We start from the raw sequence: 19,262 nt of genomic DNA on the forward strand, positions 1-19,262 counted from the left end.
TGTGTGTCGGCTCCTTGACAAGCTCATCTGAGAGCAGGACCATGGCTTCCTCTGTTCAGTGCCTCTGCCTGGCACCACTTCGGAGTCAGGTCAGGGATGCCCGGCTCCACAAGGGCCCGCCCTCAGTGTCCACTGAGTCTTCAGCCAGGGGACCACGATGGTGCCACGCACGGCATTGGGCACCCCAGCCCCTGCCAAACCATCCCCGCATCCCCGCAACCGTGCTGGGGCCCCTACCACGTGCATAGGGGCCAGGGCTGGCCATGGGGGTCGGGGTCTGTGAGGAGCCCAAGCAGAGTGGACCCCACAGATCCTGCCTCTGTGGGCCACGTGGTGCTGCGTGTGTCCACATGCATACACGCACGTGCATACGCCCAGTCACATCCACATGCTTCTGTGTCCACGTACCACGCACACACAGCCACATACTTACATGCATATGTACACACACGGTGGCCTAAGGCTCCACAGAGTAGTGAGGGGGGAACGTTTCAGCCAGATCCCCTGACCCGGAAGCTTGACCCACACACCGTGTGTGAGCCTGGCTGCGGGGATCCTGGCAGGGGTCCCCAGCCCAGGAGTCCCAGTCATTCAGCCAGTAAGTCATTCCACGTGTGTGACCGGCAGTGGGGACTCATGAGCTGCAGCCACCGGGAGCTTCTTACGACCTGGAGATGACACGGGCAGGCACAGGGTCCGTGCCAGCGCTCCCGTCGGCAGCGTGAGGGGCGAGACACAAGGAAGGCCGTGAGTTCTAGGAACAGGTTAGAACCCGAGGCAGCCTTGGTTGGGGAGGAGGGAGCCAAACTCAAAGACGGAGACAGCTTGAGCACAGGCCTAGCGGCAGGAGAGAGAAACGTGTATCCCAGGCCACAAGACTAGTTCTAGTTCGGAAGAAGCCGGGCGCTACAGCCGGGCCTGTGTTTTGGTTCAGGTCTTGAGCGCACCCTTATCTGAGGTGGCCACTCCACCTCCCTGAGAGCTGCCAGGGCCTGCCATTTTGTGACAGCCACGGGCACAAGGCTCGCCGGGGCGGAGGCGCTCCATACTCGTTGCTACCTGAGTGTCCCTAGCAGGAAGGGGCAGGGAGAGATGATGGGCTGGAGGTGGGTGGCTGGCAGGGGCCCCGGCAAGCCGTGGACAGCACCGAGCAGGGAGACGCACGGCCGTCCCTAGAGACGTTCCTCTGGCACCTCTGTCCCCACCTCACGTGTTTCATATGCTTCCCGTGGGAGTAGCAGCTGTGACCCAGCACGGCAGCTCTGGTTTGTGCAGCCAACCCCTGCCCCGGACGTTGAATGGCACAACTTCTCCGTGCAGGGCCAGGCTCCAGGGCACAAGAAGGAGGTATTCTGTGCAGGTGCCCGGGCTGGGGTCAGATAGCCCCTCTCTGGCCCCGGAGTGGCCACGTCCCTGGACCAATGTCTCCTCTGTGTGGGGGAGAACACCTCTCAGGGCACCTGGACCTAGGGCTGAGCTTGTCTGGCTGTAAATTGAGGGCCCGGCCTGGCGTGAGGCAGGGCCCTGGGTAAATCTTGTTGCTGTTGGCGCCACTGTAGATCCATGGGGCCACGTGGCTAGCAGTGAGGCTCTGGTCCCCCTGCTTCCCTCAGTGGGTGCACAGAGATCGTGGGGTCACCCAGGGGCCCCGCTGGGGAAGGGGAGGATGTGCCAGGCTCGAGAAATGACTCGGGCCACAGCCAGTGGGGGACGCCAGGCAGGGACGATGCGGCAGGCGAGTCTGTGGGAACAGAATGTGGAGGCTGGTGAGCGAAAACACCCAGGCCCTCCAGGCCAGCCTCCTGACAGACACAGAGAGCACTTCCTGTGTGTCAGGCACTGTTCTGAGTTCTATGCAAATGTCAAGTGATTTCAAACTTCTAACTGTCGTAGAAGGTGGGCGACTGTATTATCCTTACTCCACAGAAAAAGGAACAGGCCTAGAGAGGATGAGGAACTTGGCAAGGCCACAGAGCAAGCTCAGGCCCAGCTTTCCCTCCAACAGCAGGTCCACCAGTGGCAGTGGAATCTCACCAGGGCTCATTCGGCCTGGGGCTGTAATTGGGGGAGTGACACTGGTGATTCGAGAGGTGGCACTTTTGTCATAGAGCTGCAAACTATCCATGCAGGGCACAGGTGTAGGAGGGCTCAGTAAAATCCTAGCCACCCGGCCCGGGGTATGGACCCTATGCTGTGATGGGTAAGGAAACCGAGGCTCAGAGGTTATATCTCTCCCCGCCCGGGGCTCTCCTCCAGCAAAGGGCAGATGTGAGACTTGTGTGACTCCTGCCTCCTGACTCTTGCCTCTCCAGACCCGTGCTTAATTCCAGCAATAGGGCAACTGGGTGGCTCAGTCGGTTGAGCATCCAACTCTTGATCTCAGCTCAAGTCTCAATCTCAGGGCTGTGAGTTCAAGCCCCATGTTGGGTTCTGCACTGGGTGTGAAGCCTACTTAAAAAAAAAAAAATACCAGGGCGCCTGGGTTGGCTCAGTCAGTTAAGTGCCCAACTTCGGCTCAGGTCATGATCTCACAATTCTTGAGTTTGAGTCCCGTGTCGGGCTCTGTGCTGACGGCTCAGAGCCTGCTGCGGATTCTGTGTCTCCCTCTCTCTCTGCCCCTCCCCCACTCGTGCTCTGTCTCTGTCTCTCTCTCTCTCTCTCTCTCTCTCTCTCTCTCTCAAAAATAAGTAAACTTAAAAACTACCAACAGTGGTCACTGAGGTGGGGTACCGTGGAGGAGGTACCATGGCCTTCCCAGCCCATGTCTGCCTGACCCTCTGTGTCTTTCTTCCCACAGGGAACTTCCAATGGATTGGGGTCCATAGATGACATCGAAACAGGTAGTGTCCCTGATTTGAGGGGACAGGGTGGAGATGGGACCCCAGGGAAGGCTCAGACGCTCCCAGCCTGGGCCTGAGGGCTCCCTGCCCTGGGGTTTCCCCCTCAGGGAGAGGAGGGTGGGGGGTCTGCCACACAGTAAAGTAACACTGGTCTCATGTCCTCCACTCCAGGCCAGCCCCTCTCCCAACTGAGAGTCCCCTTCTCTTCCTCACTGGCTTCCAGGAAGAGTCACATTTAAAAAGTGTCCCTTAGAGAGGGCATTGCTTAGCCCAGAGGGACAATATTCAGGCACTGGGCCAGGCCCATTGGAGAGATTTTGTAGGACTGAAGGACCCTCTTCTGTTTTGTAGAGGCCTTCTTTCGCTATGACTGAGCCTCCAGGCATGGGGTCAGGTGGTCGGGACAGGCAGGATTCCTGACAGGAGCTAGGGAAAGGAGGGAAGGTATTGCAGGAGAACCCTAGGGCCCTTGATCACCTCCCCATCCCACCCCCCACCAAGCAGGACCCCCTGCAGCTACTGAACCCTCCCTCCCATCCACAGACTGCTACATGGACCTGCGAGGCTCCCCGGCCCCCCTCCCCTCTACCCCCACAATGCCCCTGTTCCCTCACGTTCTGGACCTGCTGGCCCCCCTGGACAGCAGCAGCAGGGCCCTCCCTGGCACTGAGAGCCTGGACGACTTCTCCGACGGGGATGTCTTTGGTCCGGAGCTGGACACCCTCCTGGACTCACTGGTGAGCCATGCTGCCACCATTCTTCTGCTCCCCTGATCCCCTCCCCCTCCCCAGGGCCCCAAAACCTTCATCACCTGTCCCACAAGGGGTGGAGGGAGGGTCCCATTCCCATGTCACAGTTGGGGAAACTGAGGCCTGGGGAGGGAAAGGGACCTGCTTGGGGTACAAACCTGAAGCTCTAGAATACACAACCAGAGGGACCACCAAGATCCTTAGCTCCACTCGTGGGATGGCTCTGGGCTGAGGCACAGAGGAGTTGGCTTGCCTGGGGTCCACAGTGCCTGTCTCTGCCCAGGCCTGGGTGGTCGAGTTCTCCTCCAACCCCTCCCTCTGTTCCCCACCTCGCAGTCCCTGGTCCAGGGAGGCCTGCCTGGCAGCGGCGTGCCCAGCGAGTTGCCCCAGCTGATACCCGTGTTTCCCGGTGGGACCCCACTGCTGCCACCTGTAGTGGGTGGCTCCATTCCCGTCTCCAGCCCACTGCCCCCTGCCTCCTTTGGCCTCGTCATGGACCCCTCCAAGAAGCTGGCCGCCTCTGTGCTGGATGCCCTCGACCCCCCAGGCTCCGCACTGGACTCCCTCGACCTGCTGCCATACTCGGATACCCGGTTGGATGCCCTCGACAGCTTTGGGTCGACCCGTGGCTCCCTGGACAAGCCCAACTCCTTTGTGGGTGAGACCTGGGTGGGCACATTCACCCCCACCCCCTTGACTGTTCAAGTGCCACCACATCGCCAATCTCTGGAGACTGGAATCAGGATTATGGCTCTATTCGGCCAAAGCCCAGGCCCTCTCACCCCATTGTGGTCCAGAGCCACAATGGCCTCTGAGTTGCTGTGTCTCCTGCAGTGCTCAGCACAGTGTGGGGCTGAGGCCAGAGGGGTTGGGTGTCTTGTTCAAGATCAATCAGCAGAGCTGGGATAATCCAGGACTCCAGACTTGCAGTATGTTGCTCTCTGCCCAGGCTTCTGGGGCAGGCTGGTAGGATCCCATGGGGATGTTCCTGAGGCTGGGGGAAGCAGTGCGAGCCTGCAAGCTCCTTCATCACCACTCTGAGCTGGGTGCCAGGGACCCAGAGAGGAAGCAGACCTGTCTGGGCCCTTACTGGACCAGCTTTCTGACAGTTGGACCTAGCCCAGGGGATGAATCCCTTGGGGATCCATGAGGCTGCAGGAGCACAGACGTGCTTCGCTCAGCTCTGGGGTCAGAGGAGACTTCCTGGAGGAGGTAATGGCTGAGCGAGGTCTTGAAGGAGAAGGTCTTAAAATAGCAGTAGGATACAGGCCTGCCTGATGGACAGACTTGCTGACAAGCAGAGTAGTCAACCAGAGGGGAAGGACCTTGAAGACCTGAGGCTGGTGCCAGAGGACCTTTGAACCCAGCTGAGAGCTTAGGCTTTCTCCCAGGGGCAGTGGGGACCACAGCAGGTAAGCACAGGATAGACATGTGCAGGCTGGGACACTTCTCTGTTCCTGGGCAGTGGTCTTGAGAGTAGAGTCAGGGGATCAGCACAAATTAGGAGTGGATGTGTGGCCTGGGGGGTTCCTACAAGTTAGAAATGCATACAAAGAAGTCCTCAGAGGGCCTCTCACGCCCTTCAGAGCAGAACAGGTGACCCCTGTGTTTTCTTGCCCAGAGGAAACCAAGTCCCAGGACCATCGTCCCCCAAGTGGTACTCAGAAACCAGCCCCCTCGGTGAGTACTTGGCCCAGATCCGCAACCAGGCACTTTGGGCCCTCCCAGGGGCGGCAGGGAAGTGGTTGTGGGCTTGAAAGTAGGGGTGAACCTTCTGCATGAGATGGGGTACTGCATCTCCCAAGGAGAGGCACCCTCAGAATGGATGGGCCAGAGATGGTCTCTTCCTAGCCCTTCTGGACTGAGCCGCCTGCTGGCGGGGTGAGCTGAGGGCACGGCCCAACCCTTGTCCGACAGAAGAGGCCGTTGAGGCTCAGAGGGGTTAAGTAACTTCTCCGGGGTTCGTAACACCCCTGTTCTCAGGACTCAGCCAGGTTCTGAGTTTAGGAGAGCACTTGAGCAGGTGTCAGGCAGCCTGCGCTCTGCACTCTGGCCTCAGCCTAGACACAAGCTGTGTGGCCCTCGGGAAGTAACCTAACCTCTCTGAGTCTTGCCTCCTTCCCCATCTGCTGATGTGTTGGGGGCTTGGGAGATAGAGGCTGGGAGTGGGGAGGGCATGTGCACAGGTCCCAGTCGGGCCATTCCTGTTTCTCTGCTTTCATGTTGGGCTTTTGCTCAAAGGAAGATTCTGGGCCAAGGTCACGGTCACCCGTGTACCCCCACTAGGGTATTCTGATCCCTATGTTACAGATTCTTGGATCATGTTACAAGGAATTCCTTGCCCGGGAGGGTAGGAGAAATAGGAGGGTAGTACTGGGCTACAGTTCTGATCTTGGGTGGGTTGCGGGGGGCGGTCACGGAGTCCCCCAGCCTCTGGTGCCCAGGCTGGCCCTGCTGGCTCTGGCCATGGTCCAGTGCCCAAGATGGCCACCCTCCTCCCATCCCAGCCAGAGCCCTCCATGCCCAACACCGCCTTGCTCATCAAGAACCCCTTGGCTGCCACCCACGAGTTCAAGCAGGCCTGCCAACTCTGTTACCCTAAAACAGGTAATGTCACCCCTCTGTCCAGAGATATTGGGAACCTGGAGAGTATCACATCCCAAAATAACAGAACCCTCGTGTACCCGTCAGAAGCATGGGAAAACAGAATCCCCGCCGGGTATTTCAAGCAGGTGGGCGGGGGAGTTTGGATGGCATAGAACATGGGAGTTTGGGCTTTCAAAACTGCTAGAAGGGCTGGAGGAGCAGAAGCTGGGAGGCTCCACTGGCCTCTAGGCTGCTCTTCCACAGGCTGAGGACCAGAGTCGGGTTGTGCTGCTCCACACAGCGATCGGGGGGCCGCTGGACCTTCTGGCCTGAACCACAGCCGCCCACAGCCCGGAGGCTGGTTCCTGGCCATGGAGTGGAGGCCCGCCGGCTGCTGCAGGGACACCTTGGCCCACACCTCACTCCACCTCCACCTCTTGGTCCGCTTCTCACGACTGCATCTCCTTGGCGAATGCAAACTTTGTCTGGAACCCAGGTGGCAAAGGAGTCTGGGAAATGTGGTTCCTAAATCCCCAGCTCCCAAATCCAAGGGAGGCTACAGAAGTTTGGAATAGATGCCCAATGCCTAGAGACCATTTTCAGCACACCTGGAATCTCAGAATTCTAGACTAAGACTCATTTGCCAGAAGCCCTGAAGTTTTCATGGGATACTCTCTTAGGATGCCAGGGTTAAAACTCTTAGCAGTCTAGAATTCTCTGTCTCAGGGGTATTAGGGTTAACAGGACCTTAGAGGTTGTCTAGTTGCTGTCGTCTACCCCCTACAAGACGTCCCCCTTCATCCCCCTGCCACGTACATGTCACCCATGAGAGTCATCTCACCAAAGTTCCCAGGGGCTTGCGGGGGTGGGGAACAGAGCGCCATCTTGTTGGATGGCTATGCCCACGCCGAAGTTCTTCCTCACAAGGACCTCGGACTGCCTCCCCAGTCCACACGCCCGCTGCCCCTGCGCTGAGAAGCTGACAAACACCCCATGAACTGCTATGCACCTGGTGCTGGCACAGCCAGGTCATTCGGGGTCCCCACAAGGGCTGATTCCTCACTGTCAGGGCAGAGGAGGCTCTGCGTCAGAAGACTTGGCAGGAGCAGGGCGGGGGAGGGTGAATCGGGGCAGTGCCACGCTGGGCAGGACCAGAAAGGGGCCAACCTGCTCTCTGCCAGGTACTGTCTTCACGATACCTTCTAGGGAAACACAAAATGTCTGGCTCACTGGAGGGTCAGGAAGGGGGCTGGGTGCCTTAGAAAGGGTGCTTTGGAGGGGGCCTCCCCTCAACCTGCTTCCAGGGAACGTGTGGCCAGGAAGAGTGTGGCAGGAACTGGCAGGAAGCCCAGGTGAAGGAGGTGTGTTTTTAGGCAGGAGTCCAATTCCCATGGCTTGGGCCCATCCACTGTCACCCTTCATTTCTACATCTGAAGTTCGTCTCTGTCCACGTGTACCCACAGGCCCGAGGGCGGGTGACTATACCTACCGGGAGGGCCTCGAGCACAAGTGCAAGCGTGATATCCTGCTTGGCCGGCTCCGCAGCTCCGAGGACCAGACCTGGAAGCGGATCCGGCCCCGGCCCACCAAGACCAGCTTTGTGGGCTCCTACTACCTGTGCAAAGGTGGGTGGGCTACGGCAGGGGTGGGCGGCACAGCCGGGGCCTCGCTCCTCTCACGCCCACCTGGGCTCTGCCCCTCATCACGGGTAGACGGGTGGCCATTCACCAAGGATGAATCCCACACCAGAGTGAGCATCTAGCTCCCCACCCCAACAGCTCCACAGACTGGTGGGAATATTCGGGATGTTCCGTTCCAGCTGGAGCCCCTACTGAGTGGGAGGGTCAAGCAGTTCACAGAGAGTGGTGGTTGTCACTGCGGGGTCGCAAAGGCTGTTGGAAAGATGTGGAGAGAATCCACATAAAGCTTCTAAGACTGGCACATAGTAAAGGGCTTGATGAATAATAGCTTTTATTTATTTGGTTATTTATTTTAAGTTTATTTATTTATTTGTGAGAGAGAGAGAGAGAGAGAGAGAGAGAGAGCACAAGCAGGGGAGGGGCAGAGAAAGAGGAAGATACAGAATACAAAGCAGGCTCCAGGCTCCGAGCTTTCGGCACAGAGCCCGATGCGGGGCTTGAACCCACGAACCGTGAGATGATGACCTGAGCTGAAGTCGGACTCTTAACCGACTGAGCCACCCAGGTGCCCCTATTTATTTATTTTTTTTTTCAGTATCACTTTTAGGTTTTTATTTACATGCTAGTCAGTTAACATAGAGTGGATATTAGTAGCTTTTAAAGCTGCTTATGTTGTCATTTTCCTCACTTCTGGCTCATGTGGATTTGGCCAGTATTTGACGGACGTTTGTCACATACCTTACTTGGGGTCTTCTGTTTCCCGACCAAGTGTCTTGGCACAGTCTACGTGGCACTGCATTAACAGTCATGACCTTGTAAAGCACTTTATCGTGCCACCCTTCTGTACGCACCATCACACTCCTCACAACTCCACGTGAGGAAACTGAGACTTTGGGAGGCTCTGCCTTTGTCCCCCCACCCAGCTCATGGCAGTAGCCCCAGGCTTTCTGGACCAGCTCGCTGTCCTCCCAGCAGGATCTTAAGGACATGTCACTCCTGGGCTCAAAGGCCTCAGCTGTCCCCTGGCCAGTGTGGGTGAAGTCCAAATTCTGTGAGCCTTACAAGTCCCCCCCTCTGCCCTAACCACCCCCCAAATACACTGAATCCTGACTCCTTTGCACACTCCTTTGAACTTGGTCAAGCGGCACCCAGATCTTAGGAAGCCACTCCCTGCAGGGCTCCCCAAGGGGTGCAGGACTGGTTCCAGCACAGAGCAGCCAGTGGTGATCGTCTGTGCACCGGCTCACTTGTCCTCGTGTGTCTGCAGCCTGGCAGCAGGATGGGGCAGCGCAGACTTAGAAAGAGCGTGAGCAGGGGAGAGGAAGGAAGAAAAGCAGTTCCTGCCCCCAGGAAATGGCAGGGCTCTGGGTTGTGAGCCTGCTGCCCTCCCAGCTCCCTGGTCCCCAGGAGTTTTTCGGTTTTTTTGTTTTTTGTTGTAAAGTAGGCTTCACACCCAACGTGGGGCTTGGGCTCACAACCCCAAGATCAAGAGTCGCACGCTCTACCGCCTGAGCCCGCCAGGCCCTCCTGGTCCCCAGGGGTTTTATTTATTATTTCACTTAACCCTCACAACAACCCAGTTCTCTGTTTATGGGACCGACAGCTGAGGAATCCCAGGGAATCCCAGCCCAATCTGCCTAGGCCCTTAACCAATGGTATTTTCCTGGTGAATAGTAAGAGAAACACCCCTCCTGTTTATGTAGAGGCTTGTATTCCTCTCCAAAGCCCTTTATCCTACCTTTCATCCTGCCCGACCCACATAAGGCTGCTTTGTGAGGTGGTGGGGCGGGGTAACTGCATGCTTTGTAGATGGAAAAACAGGTCCTCCCCCCAACACAGGTGCAGGGCAAAGAAGGGACCTGGCCTGAGAAGGGCCTCCCCCAGCTCTGCTGCCGGACCCCTCCCCAGTCCTGTGATGAGCAGGCCAACCCCCCCACCCCCTCCGTGGCGGAGATGAACCTGGGCCCGGCCTGCCGCAGAGGCGGTCCCAGGAGCTCTGCGGGCTGCCGTCCCGCCTGGCAGAACGTGTGTCCTGTTGCCTCTTTGCAGACATGATTAACAAGCAGGACTGTAAGTACGGGGATAACTGCACCTTCGCCTACCATCAGGAGGAGATCGACGTGTGGACAGAGGAGCGGAAGGGCACCCTCAACCGTGACCTGCTCTTTGACCCGCTGGGGGGCGTCAAGCGTGGCAGCCTCACCATCGCCAAGCTCCTTAAGGAGCACCAGGGCATCTTCACTTTCCTCTGTGAGGTATCTGCCCACTCGCCTGCCACTTCCATGGTCAATGGCGCACATGGGGCTGGGGGAGGGGCTCCCCAGTGCACTCCATTATAAAATGTCCATCTTGGAACCGTGGGTTTGGGAGGCCTGACTTTAGAATCAGTAGGTCCTTGGACTGTCAGAAAGGTCCATTGGACCCTAGCATGCTAAAGCCCAGATCCTATCCAGCCCCCTCATTTGGGGGAGGCTGAAACTGAGCCCAGAAAGAGAGATAATCATACCCCCTCTTTCCTTCTGACCATCAAAGGCCAGGCTCGGCGCCGGGGGCTTTCAGTACTCATCTTCCCCACACCTCCTTGTCTCACTGTGCTGACTCCAATGCCCATTACAGCTTCCTGCCCACTCCCCTGCCTGTGTCCAGACTGCCCCCTGTCCTGGGAATACCCTCCCTGTATTTCTGCATCTCAGACCCTCCGAGGCTCCACTCTGATCCCAGCAGCGCCACCAAGTTGTTGTTAGTTCCTTCCCCTGAGTTGCCCCAGATGACCCTGCTGGCCCCCTGCTTCCCCCTGTCCGATCAGAGCATGATGAGGGCAGTGACAGTGTCAGGCCCACGTCCGTGGACTGAGAGCTCCGGATCCAGGCTGCTGGTGCAGCTCAGTGCAACCCCGACCCTTTGCATGGCCGGCCCTTCCCCCCAGCTCTTAGAGCAGGTGGACCAGCTGCTCCCTTCAGAGCAGTCAGCCTGGAATCACCACTCCCAGCTGGCAGCTGCATGTGCTCTCAAAGCACTCGCCATTCTGTTACGTCCTTTCTGAGCTTCACAGTGAACCCATGGGACAGCAGGCATGGTTACCCGTTTACAGTTGAGGAAACTCGGGCTCAGAGAATTGGAGTTACACCCCCCCACCCCAGGCATTTGGGGTGGGGGACCAGAGAGAGCCACAGTCCAGGCTGTGAGCTAGAGCCAGAGAGATAGGGGCCACAGATCCTGGGGTTCCCTTTCTCACTCCCCTGACTCAGGGCAGGGCTTGCAGGGACCCAGTCTGTCCCTCCCCGGGTGGCCATGCCAGGTCCCAGCCCACCCTCTCCCCGGACAGATCTGCTTTGACAGTAAGCCCCGGATCATCAGCAAAGGCACCAAGGACTCCCCGTCTGTCTGTTCCAACCTGGCTGCCAAGCACAGCTTCCACAACAACAAGTGAGTGGGACTCACAGCCCGGGCCTGGGAGCAGGGGCACACAGAGGCTTGGGGTAGTTCAGGTGCCTGGGGAGCAGCTGAGGCCAGAGGGTTGACTTAGGGCATCAAGGCAAGGGGCAGAATCCAGCATCCATCTGGAAAGGACGAAACCCCATTTATTGAGATCTATATTCCAGGCATTCTCTTGGGTATTTGAATGGTCTCCTCTGTCTTATGAGGGAGGAGACACAGTCTCTGTTGTACTGATGAGGCTTGGGAGTAGCTCACGCAACAGGCACGTGGGAGGCCACATCTCCGACTCCCATCTGGTGCCCTCCACTGTCGTGACATTGGCCTTGGACAGTGAGTGGGAAGGGCTGAGTCAGGTCTGACACCCAACCTTTGCTCCCTCTGACTTCCCTTGGCTCTGCCCCAGCATGGATGATAAAGTCCAGGCCCTGGGGTCAGATAAACCTGGGTTCAGATCCCAGCCCGATCAATGCCTGTTTTATGCCCTGCGTGCAACCCTTGATTTCCCTGTCTGTAAAGTTGCTAGGGTTGCTGTGAGCGTAATTAAAATTCCTGTCCCAGAGGAGATGCTCAATGATCATTCCCCTGGCCGCAGGAGTGGCTCTGGAGCACTGAGCTGGGGAACCTGCCCCTTCCCCCATCCACGGGCCCTCCCTTCTCCCAGCCTCATAGCAGGTGACATCTGTGCCCTCCTGCTGGCAGCTCCACCTTTGAGCTGGCCCTGCCTTGAGGCCAAGGGAGAAGCATACAGCCGAGTGTAGGATCCCCATGTCTTGCCTATTGTGGTGTTGCGTTCTAGAAGTGGTTAATAGGGCAGGAACACCCAGGGAGAAGCCTCTCCCCGCAGGCTTGCCCGGCACTGGGGAGACTGGCCCTGTCCAGAATAGTGGCAGTGGGGGTAGGGGGTGTTGGGGCTGCAGACTGCATTGTGCCTTCCCCCCCCCATGCCCGCCAGGTGCCTGGTGCACATCGTCCGCTCCACCTCCCTCAAGTACTCCAAGATCCGCCAGTTCCAGGAGCACTTCCAGTTCGACGTGTGCCGCCATGAGGTGCGCTACGGCTGCCTGCGGGAGGACAGCTGCCACTTCGCCCACAGCTTCATCGAGCTCAAAGTCTGGCTGCTGCAGCAGTACTCTGGTGAGGGGGCTGGGCAGGGGCGGGCAGAGGGCGGCGACAATTGGCTGAGGGTGGATGGGCCGGCCCGTGGCAGGTGGCAGAGGGGGACTCGAGTTCAGGAGGGGCAGTTAGCGGGGGAAGGGGTGCCTCTGCAGGAGCCAGTGCTCCCCAGACATCACAGAGGACACAAAGCTTTGCTCTCCGGGAGCTTCCAGGCTTGGAGGGTCCTGAGTTGATCCCTATACAAGCTGTGCTGGGGGAAACACATATGGAAAAAGGAGAGGGGGCAGAGCCGGGCTGCCTGATTGGTCGTCAGCAAGGTCACTTCCCCCTCACTGAGCCTCCGTTTGCTCCTCCGTGAACTGGTGATCCTAATCTCCACCTCAGAGCTGAGGAGATGAAAAGATATCACTCCCTCACTCATTCATCTAATAGGATGACGAGTGCACCTGCTCTGTGTCAGGGACCGAGCAAGACTACCCGAGGTCCTTGCTCTCAGAGAACATCTGATATCTGTAAGCGGGGGCAAGGCAGGCAGTGCAACAAGTAGGTAATAAATCCCGTATTCCATCTGTTCGAGGATGCACATACCCCCCCATCCCCCACTGCATGTGGTAATCTAATTAGCATTTGGGGGGGGTGTAACATAAAATAATGGTGCATCTAACAATTGATGTCTTCTTAGAGTTGATGAAATAGGGTTATGTAATTTCAGATGTGCTCAGTGCTGTGAAGAAAGTAAGGCAGAGCAATGGGATGGGGAGGGACTCAGCCTGGGGCATTTGGGATAAGAAGGTCAGGGAAAGCCTCTCTGAAGAGAGTGGTATTTGAGCAAGGAAGGGTAAGGGGAGCATGCCTGGCAGAGGGAATGGCAAAGCTGGAGGCCCTGAGGCCGGAGCAAGCTTGGTACAGAAAGGCTGTCTGTGACAGCCGAGTGGCTGAGCATATGGGGGGAGGAGGGCCTGAGAGGTAGGTAAGGACCCACGTGTGTACAAGTCTCTAGGCCGTACACAGAGTTAGGATTGTTCTAGATAGGATATGCAGAGTCTGGAGTGTTTAAGTGGGTAGATAGCGTCTGATCAGTATTTTTAAAAACTCGCTCTGGCTACTGGGTAGAGAATACAGGGGTGAGGGTGGACAGAGGGGGCCCAGGGAAGGTGTGGCTCAGGCCAGGGTGACAGCAGCAGGGTGGAAGGAGTGATCAGATTCTGGGGATACGTTGACGGTGGAGCCAGTGGAGTTGTCAATGGACCGGATATGAAGCATGAGACAAAGGATGGCATCAAGCAACTGCAAGATTTTTGACCAGACTAACTGGAAGAACGGAGTGGCCACGTTCTCAGAAGGGGAGGCTGTAGGGGGAGCAGGTTTGGGGGGGTCACAGCAGGGCTCGGTGTGGGAAGTGGAGATGTTGAGCAGGCAGTTGGATGTGGAGGTCCGGAAGTTCACCACCGAGGTCTGGGCTGGAATATTTGGGACTCATCAGCCAGCAAGTGTGTGTCAGGGACAGTGCCTGATCCAGAGTAAGCCCCAGTGACAAGCAGCCACCATGGAGCAGGAGGCCTAGGACAAGGTTGAAAGGAAATCGGTCTGAGAAAGAGACTGGAAGGGATGGGAGCAGGGTGTGCTTCACGAAGAGGCTCCACACTGTACCTCAGAAGGTGGGCTCGGCGTCAACAGTCAGAGTGGGAGGGTCTGGGCCACCAGGGAGTGTCTGCCCTTTGCTGACCTGCGGGGGTCCCGCCATGAGCTAGGGAGCCAGGTTGGGCCAGGCACGGAGCCCTAAGAGCCACTGGGCTAGCGGCTGCCTAGCAGGAGTGAGGCCTGAGGCCCCACTGAGCGAGGTAGGGGTGCTACCTCAAGTCGAGGAAGGGTGCTGAGCAGCTGCCCCAAGAGACGGAGCAGCATGAGGGCAGGAGAGCCCCCACACCATGCCGCAGGGCCAGCCTCTCTCTTGCATTTTCCCACTCTTGGCTGCATTTTCTGCTCCTGCTCCCTGGGAGGGCTTCGAGCAGGTCCCCCATTCCCAATTGCACGTGAACAAACAGGCCCAGAGAGCATGAGTGCTCTCCCCGCACCCCACGTCTTTCTGTGGCAGGGCCCACTTGGGGGGTGGGGGCCTGGGCGTGGCACCTGGAGATGCCCCGCTTTTCTCCTCACTGAGCCCCTTCACCGACACCTGCACGTGGTCCCGCCCTCCACAGGCATGACCCACGAAGACATTGTCCAGGAATCCAAGAAATACTGGCAGCAGACGGAGGCCCATGCAGGGAAGGCCAGCAGCAGCTTGGTAAGGCCCTGGGTCGGCGCTGGGCGGGGGGTGGCATCAGGCCCCTGAGGGCCACTCCCCATTCCTTCAATTGAACATAATTTCAGACTTACCAGAAATTTGTAAGAATAGTACAAAGAATTCATGTATACCCATTTCTCGATTCCCCAGACATGAACCATTTTACCACATTCCACTCTCACTTTGTCCTGGTATGTGTGTACATCCACACAGAGACACTTATCTACAATTATAACCTACCTTTTTCTGAATCACTTGAGAATAAGTTGTAGCCATGATGCCTCATCATCCCCCAAAACTTCAGTGTGTATTTCCTAAAAATAAGGACACTGTCTTACATAATGACCGCAGTACAATTATCAGCATCACAGAACTAACATCGGTTTAATTATTCAGATTATGATGTCCTATTTATTCAGATTTTGTGAATTGTCCCCAAACCCCAAGTGACACTGCATTTATTTGTTGTGCTGTCTGGTCTCTTAATCTAGAGCAGTCCCCCAGTCTTTCTTGTATTGCATGACATTGATGGTTTGGAGGAGCGGCTGTCTTATAAAAGGTCCAGCTGGAGGCACCCGGGTGGTTCGGTTGGTTAAGTGTCTGACTCGTGATTTCGGCTCAGGTCATGATCTCACAGTTCGTGAGATCAAGTCCCGTGTTGGGCTCTATGCAGACAGCTCGGAGTATACTTGAGATTCTCTCTCTCCCTCTCTCTCTGCCACTCTTTCTCTCTCTCTCTCTCTCTCTCAAAATAAATAAGCATTTGGGATTATCTGATGGTTCCTGAAACCCCAGAGGTGATGTTCTTCTCAGTTCACTCATCAGGAAGCACATCATCTCAATTTGTCCCATTACTGGTGATCACTTGATTGAAGGTGCCTCTACTATATGGGTTTCTCTCCTGTGAAGTTACATTTTTCCCCCTTTGTAATTAATAAGTACATTCTGGGGAGATACCTTGAGACCAGGTAAATATCCTGGTATTCCTCAAACTTTTCACCTACTGATTATGTCATTTCCATCTCTTTTGATCCTCATCCTGCTCCTGAGGAAGTGAGCTGTGGCATTTGCAGATGGGGAAACTGAGTCTTAGAACATGCTAGAGACTCACCCAGGGGCACACTTAGTGGAGTAAATGCCTGGTTCTCTGACATCTTGTCCTGAGCTCACTCTGCCCTCCCACAATTGTGCACCATTCCTGCCACCCCTGAGGATTCCTAACCCATAAAATGGGGTCATAATCCTGCCTCCCATCTCCCAGGGTAGGTGTGAGGGTACAGAAGCTGACCAAGCTATAGCTTGCTGGGTCCCTGCTCTGCACCAGGCCCTGTGCCATCCCGATCCTCATATGCTTCCCTAAGAGGGAGGGATCATTATAGCCATAGATGACAGTGGGGACAGAAGGGGTGATCTCAGGCCCAAGAGATAGCGTGAGCTGAAGCCCCTGTGCCATCCAAGAGGACCCCCTCCCCAGGCCAGGCATACCTACTGGTCAGCTTGGGAGAACGCCGGGCCCCTAGCCCCTCCTGAGGCCAGCATGGGTGTGGCAGTGAGCCAGGGAGCAGGGCAGGCTGGTTGACGGGGCTGCCTGGCCCCCTTGGGACTTCCCTCCTCTCTCTCCCTAGTCCTTCTTTCTGTTCCTTTTTCTTTCTTTCTCTCTCATCTTCTTGGCTGTTTCCCTCCTCCGCCCCTTCCTGTGCAATCCTCTTTTCCCCTCCCTCTCCCCCTCCCTGCCATGTGGTTTATTTTTTGCTCCTGGCCAGGATCCCGGCTGGAAAACAGTGAGGGGCTTAGGTTGGATCTGCAGTGTTATCTTCTAAGAGAACTCGGAGTCCTTACCACCTCTACCCCTTCTTCCTACTCAGGGCTGCTGCAACGGTCCCCAGAGATGGGGGCAGGCCCGGCTGCCCAAAGGTGCCATGACTGACTTCAACCCACTCTTGCTGCCAAGGCCCACCCCGGATACCACCCTTGGGCCTGGCTCAGGAACAGGGCTTCTGTGCCAGTCCTGGCCGTGACCAGGGCATGAGGGGTCTTGGCTTGGCTGCCGTCAGAGGGCAGGGCCAGTAGCACCGTGAGGCCGAGAATGAGATGCCAGGGTGGGAACTGCTGAGGCCCAGTGCCCATGGTGCCATAGCGGCGCCATCCCACAAAGAAGCATGAGCACCCGCCTCTTGCCAGGTCCCTGTCCTCAAGCCACTTACCCGTGGGGGGATTAGTAACCTCTCTGAGCCTCTGCTTCTATCCAGTCAAGTGGGAACGAACCCACCTGCCCCCCAGGGCTGCAGCAAGGAGCTGGTGAGGTTGTGCGGTTGTGGAAAGGGAAGGCCAGTGAACTGGCATGGCTGTTCATTAGAGCAGTCCCCACTTACCCCACCTGTGAAATGAGTTCCCTCAGGCTTCTGGAAGAATCCAATGGAACACCTAGAAATCAGTAGTGACATGGAGAACCTACTGTCCGCTCTGGCACCGGCCATGCCCCAGCTACAAACATGCCTCTACCTTGTTACCAAGGTGACGTGTGGGTTGTCCTGGGGCCGAGCCAGGCTGCGAGTGTTCCAGCACCAGGCCAGGGTTCAGTTCACACACACGGACAGAGCCCCTTCCTGCTCAAAAACAGGCCCTGAGCTAGGTAGTGCCAGGGACACAGAGTACTCCCATGGGAAGGGACATGTGCCCTCCAGCCTAGAGGAGTGAAGGCTGCCCGGAGGGGTAACCCTACACCTAAGGCTCCAGGGAGGACAGGGAGGCTCAAGGTGACAGGAAAGCTCATAGGTTAGCCAATATAACTGGGTGAGGGGGTTCAAAGTGGCAGAAGACAAGGCTGGGTGGCCACTTCCCCCACCTCTCCCCCTACCCCCACCCCAGACGTGCAGAAGACCAGGCCCTCCTGTCTGCAAAGGAAGGGCTGGAGCAGAGGATGGGAAGTGAACAGGGTGGGGCCGGAGGGAATCCAAGGCTGCCCAGAAGTCTGTTCCACGGCAGGCTCCTGTGCAAGTGGCTTCCCACCTGGGCCCTGCTGTCCACAGGCCCGGCCCTTGTAACTAGATAAGTTGATCACCATGAGGTAGTTCGGGTTCTGTGGGAGCCCCTAGGATGGGCGGCTGCCACTTAGCAGAGCTCCGGGGAAGGTGTGGTGGTTGAGCTGAGGTTTGAAAGTTTCCAGAATAAGCCTGAAGCAAAAAGGAAGGGCATTCCAGGCAGAGGGAACAGCATGTGCAAAAGCATGCCATGCTCAGGAAAATGCCAGCAGCTGCAAAGAGCAGACCCACGGGGACTAGCTGGATAAGGCAGAATGTTCAGTCAGGAATCTGGAGCCCCGTCCCAGGCCTGGCTCCCACACTGAGAGGCCATGAGCCATGGGGTGGGGAGGTAACTCCCCTCTGGTAGTGGACTGGCTCATTCTAAGGCTCTAGGTGGCTCGAACACGGTTGGAGGCCACCTGCATGACAGACCCCAGGCCTCAGCCCTGGTGCCTGTGGATTCACCAGCCCCTTTCCCCAACAGGGTGCCCCTCGGACACATGGGCCCAGCACCTTCGACCTGCAGATGAAGTTTGTGTGTGGCCAGTGCTGGAGGAATGGGCAAGTGGTGGAGCCTGACAAAGACCTCAAGTACTGCAGTGCCAAGGCCCGGCACTGGTGAGCCAGGCGACACTTGGGGGCTGGGGTGGGGGGTGGGGAGCCCACCCAAGCGCCGTGAGTCGGGAGTTAGGAGGCCGGGGCTCTCTGTGGAGTTCACACAGCCCGAGGCTCTGCCCTGAGCTCTCCCAACCATCTCCCCCACCCTGCTCTGCCCTACAGCTGGACCAAGGAGCGGCGGGTCCTTCTGGTGATGTCAAAGGCCAAGAGGAAATGGGTGTCGGTGAGGCCGCTGCCATCCATTCGCAACTTCCCACAGCAATACGATGTGAGCGCCAGGAGTGGGGTGCAGGGTGGTGGTGGGAACTCAGACGTGGGGGCTGAGGGGCCTTCCGAGGGCTTGCCTGCCGGCTGGGGCTGTAACACAATCCAGGGGAGCTCAGCAGGCTCTCCCCGCGCCCACCCGGCAGCTCTGCATCCACGCGCAGAACGGCCGCAAGTGCCAGTACGTGGGGAACTGCTCCTTCGCACACAGCCCGGAGGAGAGGGACATGTGGACATTCATGAAGGAGAACAAGAGTGAGTGGGAAGACTGGGCAGGGTTGGGGCCTGGCCCAGTGTCCCCTCACTGCCAGACACCCCGAGTCATCAGTCGGCCCAAGAGCACCTGCTGTCTCTCCCTTTGCCACCACCCAGGCCCTCCTCCTGCCCCCCGCCCCCGACCGTGCCCGCCCAACCGCAAGGCCTGGGATGCCCCCAGCTCCCAAGTCCAGGGGGTGTCGTGGGGCAGAACGGATGAAGAATCCCCTCTCACCAAGCACTCTGGCCTCCATTGCCCACCAGTCCTGGACATGCAACAGACCTATGACATGTGGCTAAAGAAACACAACCCAGGGAAACCAGGGGAAGGGACCCCAATCAGTTCTCGGGAAGGGGAGAAGCAGATCCAGATGCCCACAGACTACGCCGACATCATGGTAACCCCCTCACGCGTGCGCGGGCCCGGGTCTGAGCCAGACCTGGGA

The 19,262-nt window shown here is 57.5% G+C and overlaps 1 protein-coding gene across 1 annotated transcript in view; it reads left to right on the plus strand.

The window, feature by feature from the left end:
- The window catches only part of ZC3H7B (zinc finger CCCH-type containing 7B), a 60,879-nt gene that overhangs the window by 38,063 nt on the left and 3,554 nt on the right, over positions 1–19,262 (plus strand). Inside the window, exons 8-21 of the mRNA XM_027070634.2 lie at positions 2,798–2,840; positions 3,384–3,577; positions 3,926–4,247; positions 5,211–5,269; positions 6,097–6,196; positions 7,639–7,800; positions 9,865–10,070; positions 11,141–11,241; positions 12,206–12,387; positions 14,571–14,656; positions 18,164–18,297; positions 18,460–18,565; positions 18,708–18,816; positions 19,081–19,214. Coding sequence (XP_026926435.1) covers positions 2,798–2,840; positions 3,384–3,577; positions 3,926–4,247; positions 5,211–5,269; positions 6,097–6,196; positions 7,639–7,800; positions 9,865–10,070; positions 11,141–11,241; positions 12,206–12,387; positions 14,571–14,656; positions 18,164–18,297; positions 18,460–18,565; positions 18,708–18,816; positions 19,081–19,214 — 1,938 coding nt within the window. The remainder of the gene's footprint in view (positions 1–2,797; positions 2,841–3,383; positions 3,578–3,925; positions 4,248–5,210; positions 5,270–6,096; positions 6,197–7,638; positions 7,801–9,864; positions 10,071–11,140; positions 11,242–12,205; positions 12,388–14,570; positions 14,657–18,163; positions 18,298–18,459; positions 18,566–18,707; positions 18,817–19,080; positions 19,215–19,262) is intronic.

The sequence above is a fragment of the Acinonyx jubatus genome, chromosome B4 (genome assembly GCF_027475565.1).
Source record: "Acinonyx jubatus isolate Ajub_Pintada_27869175 chromosome B4, VMU_Ajub_asm_v1.0, whole genome shotgun sequence".
NCBI lineage: Eukaryota > Metazoa > Chordata > Mammalia > Carnivora > Felidae > Acinonyx > Acinonyx jubatus.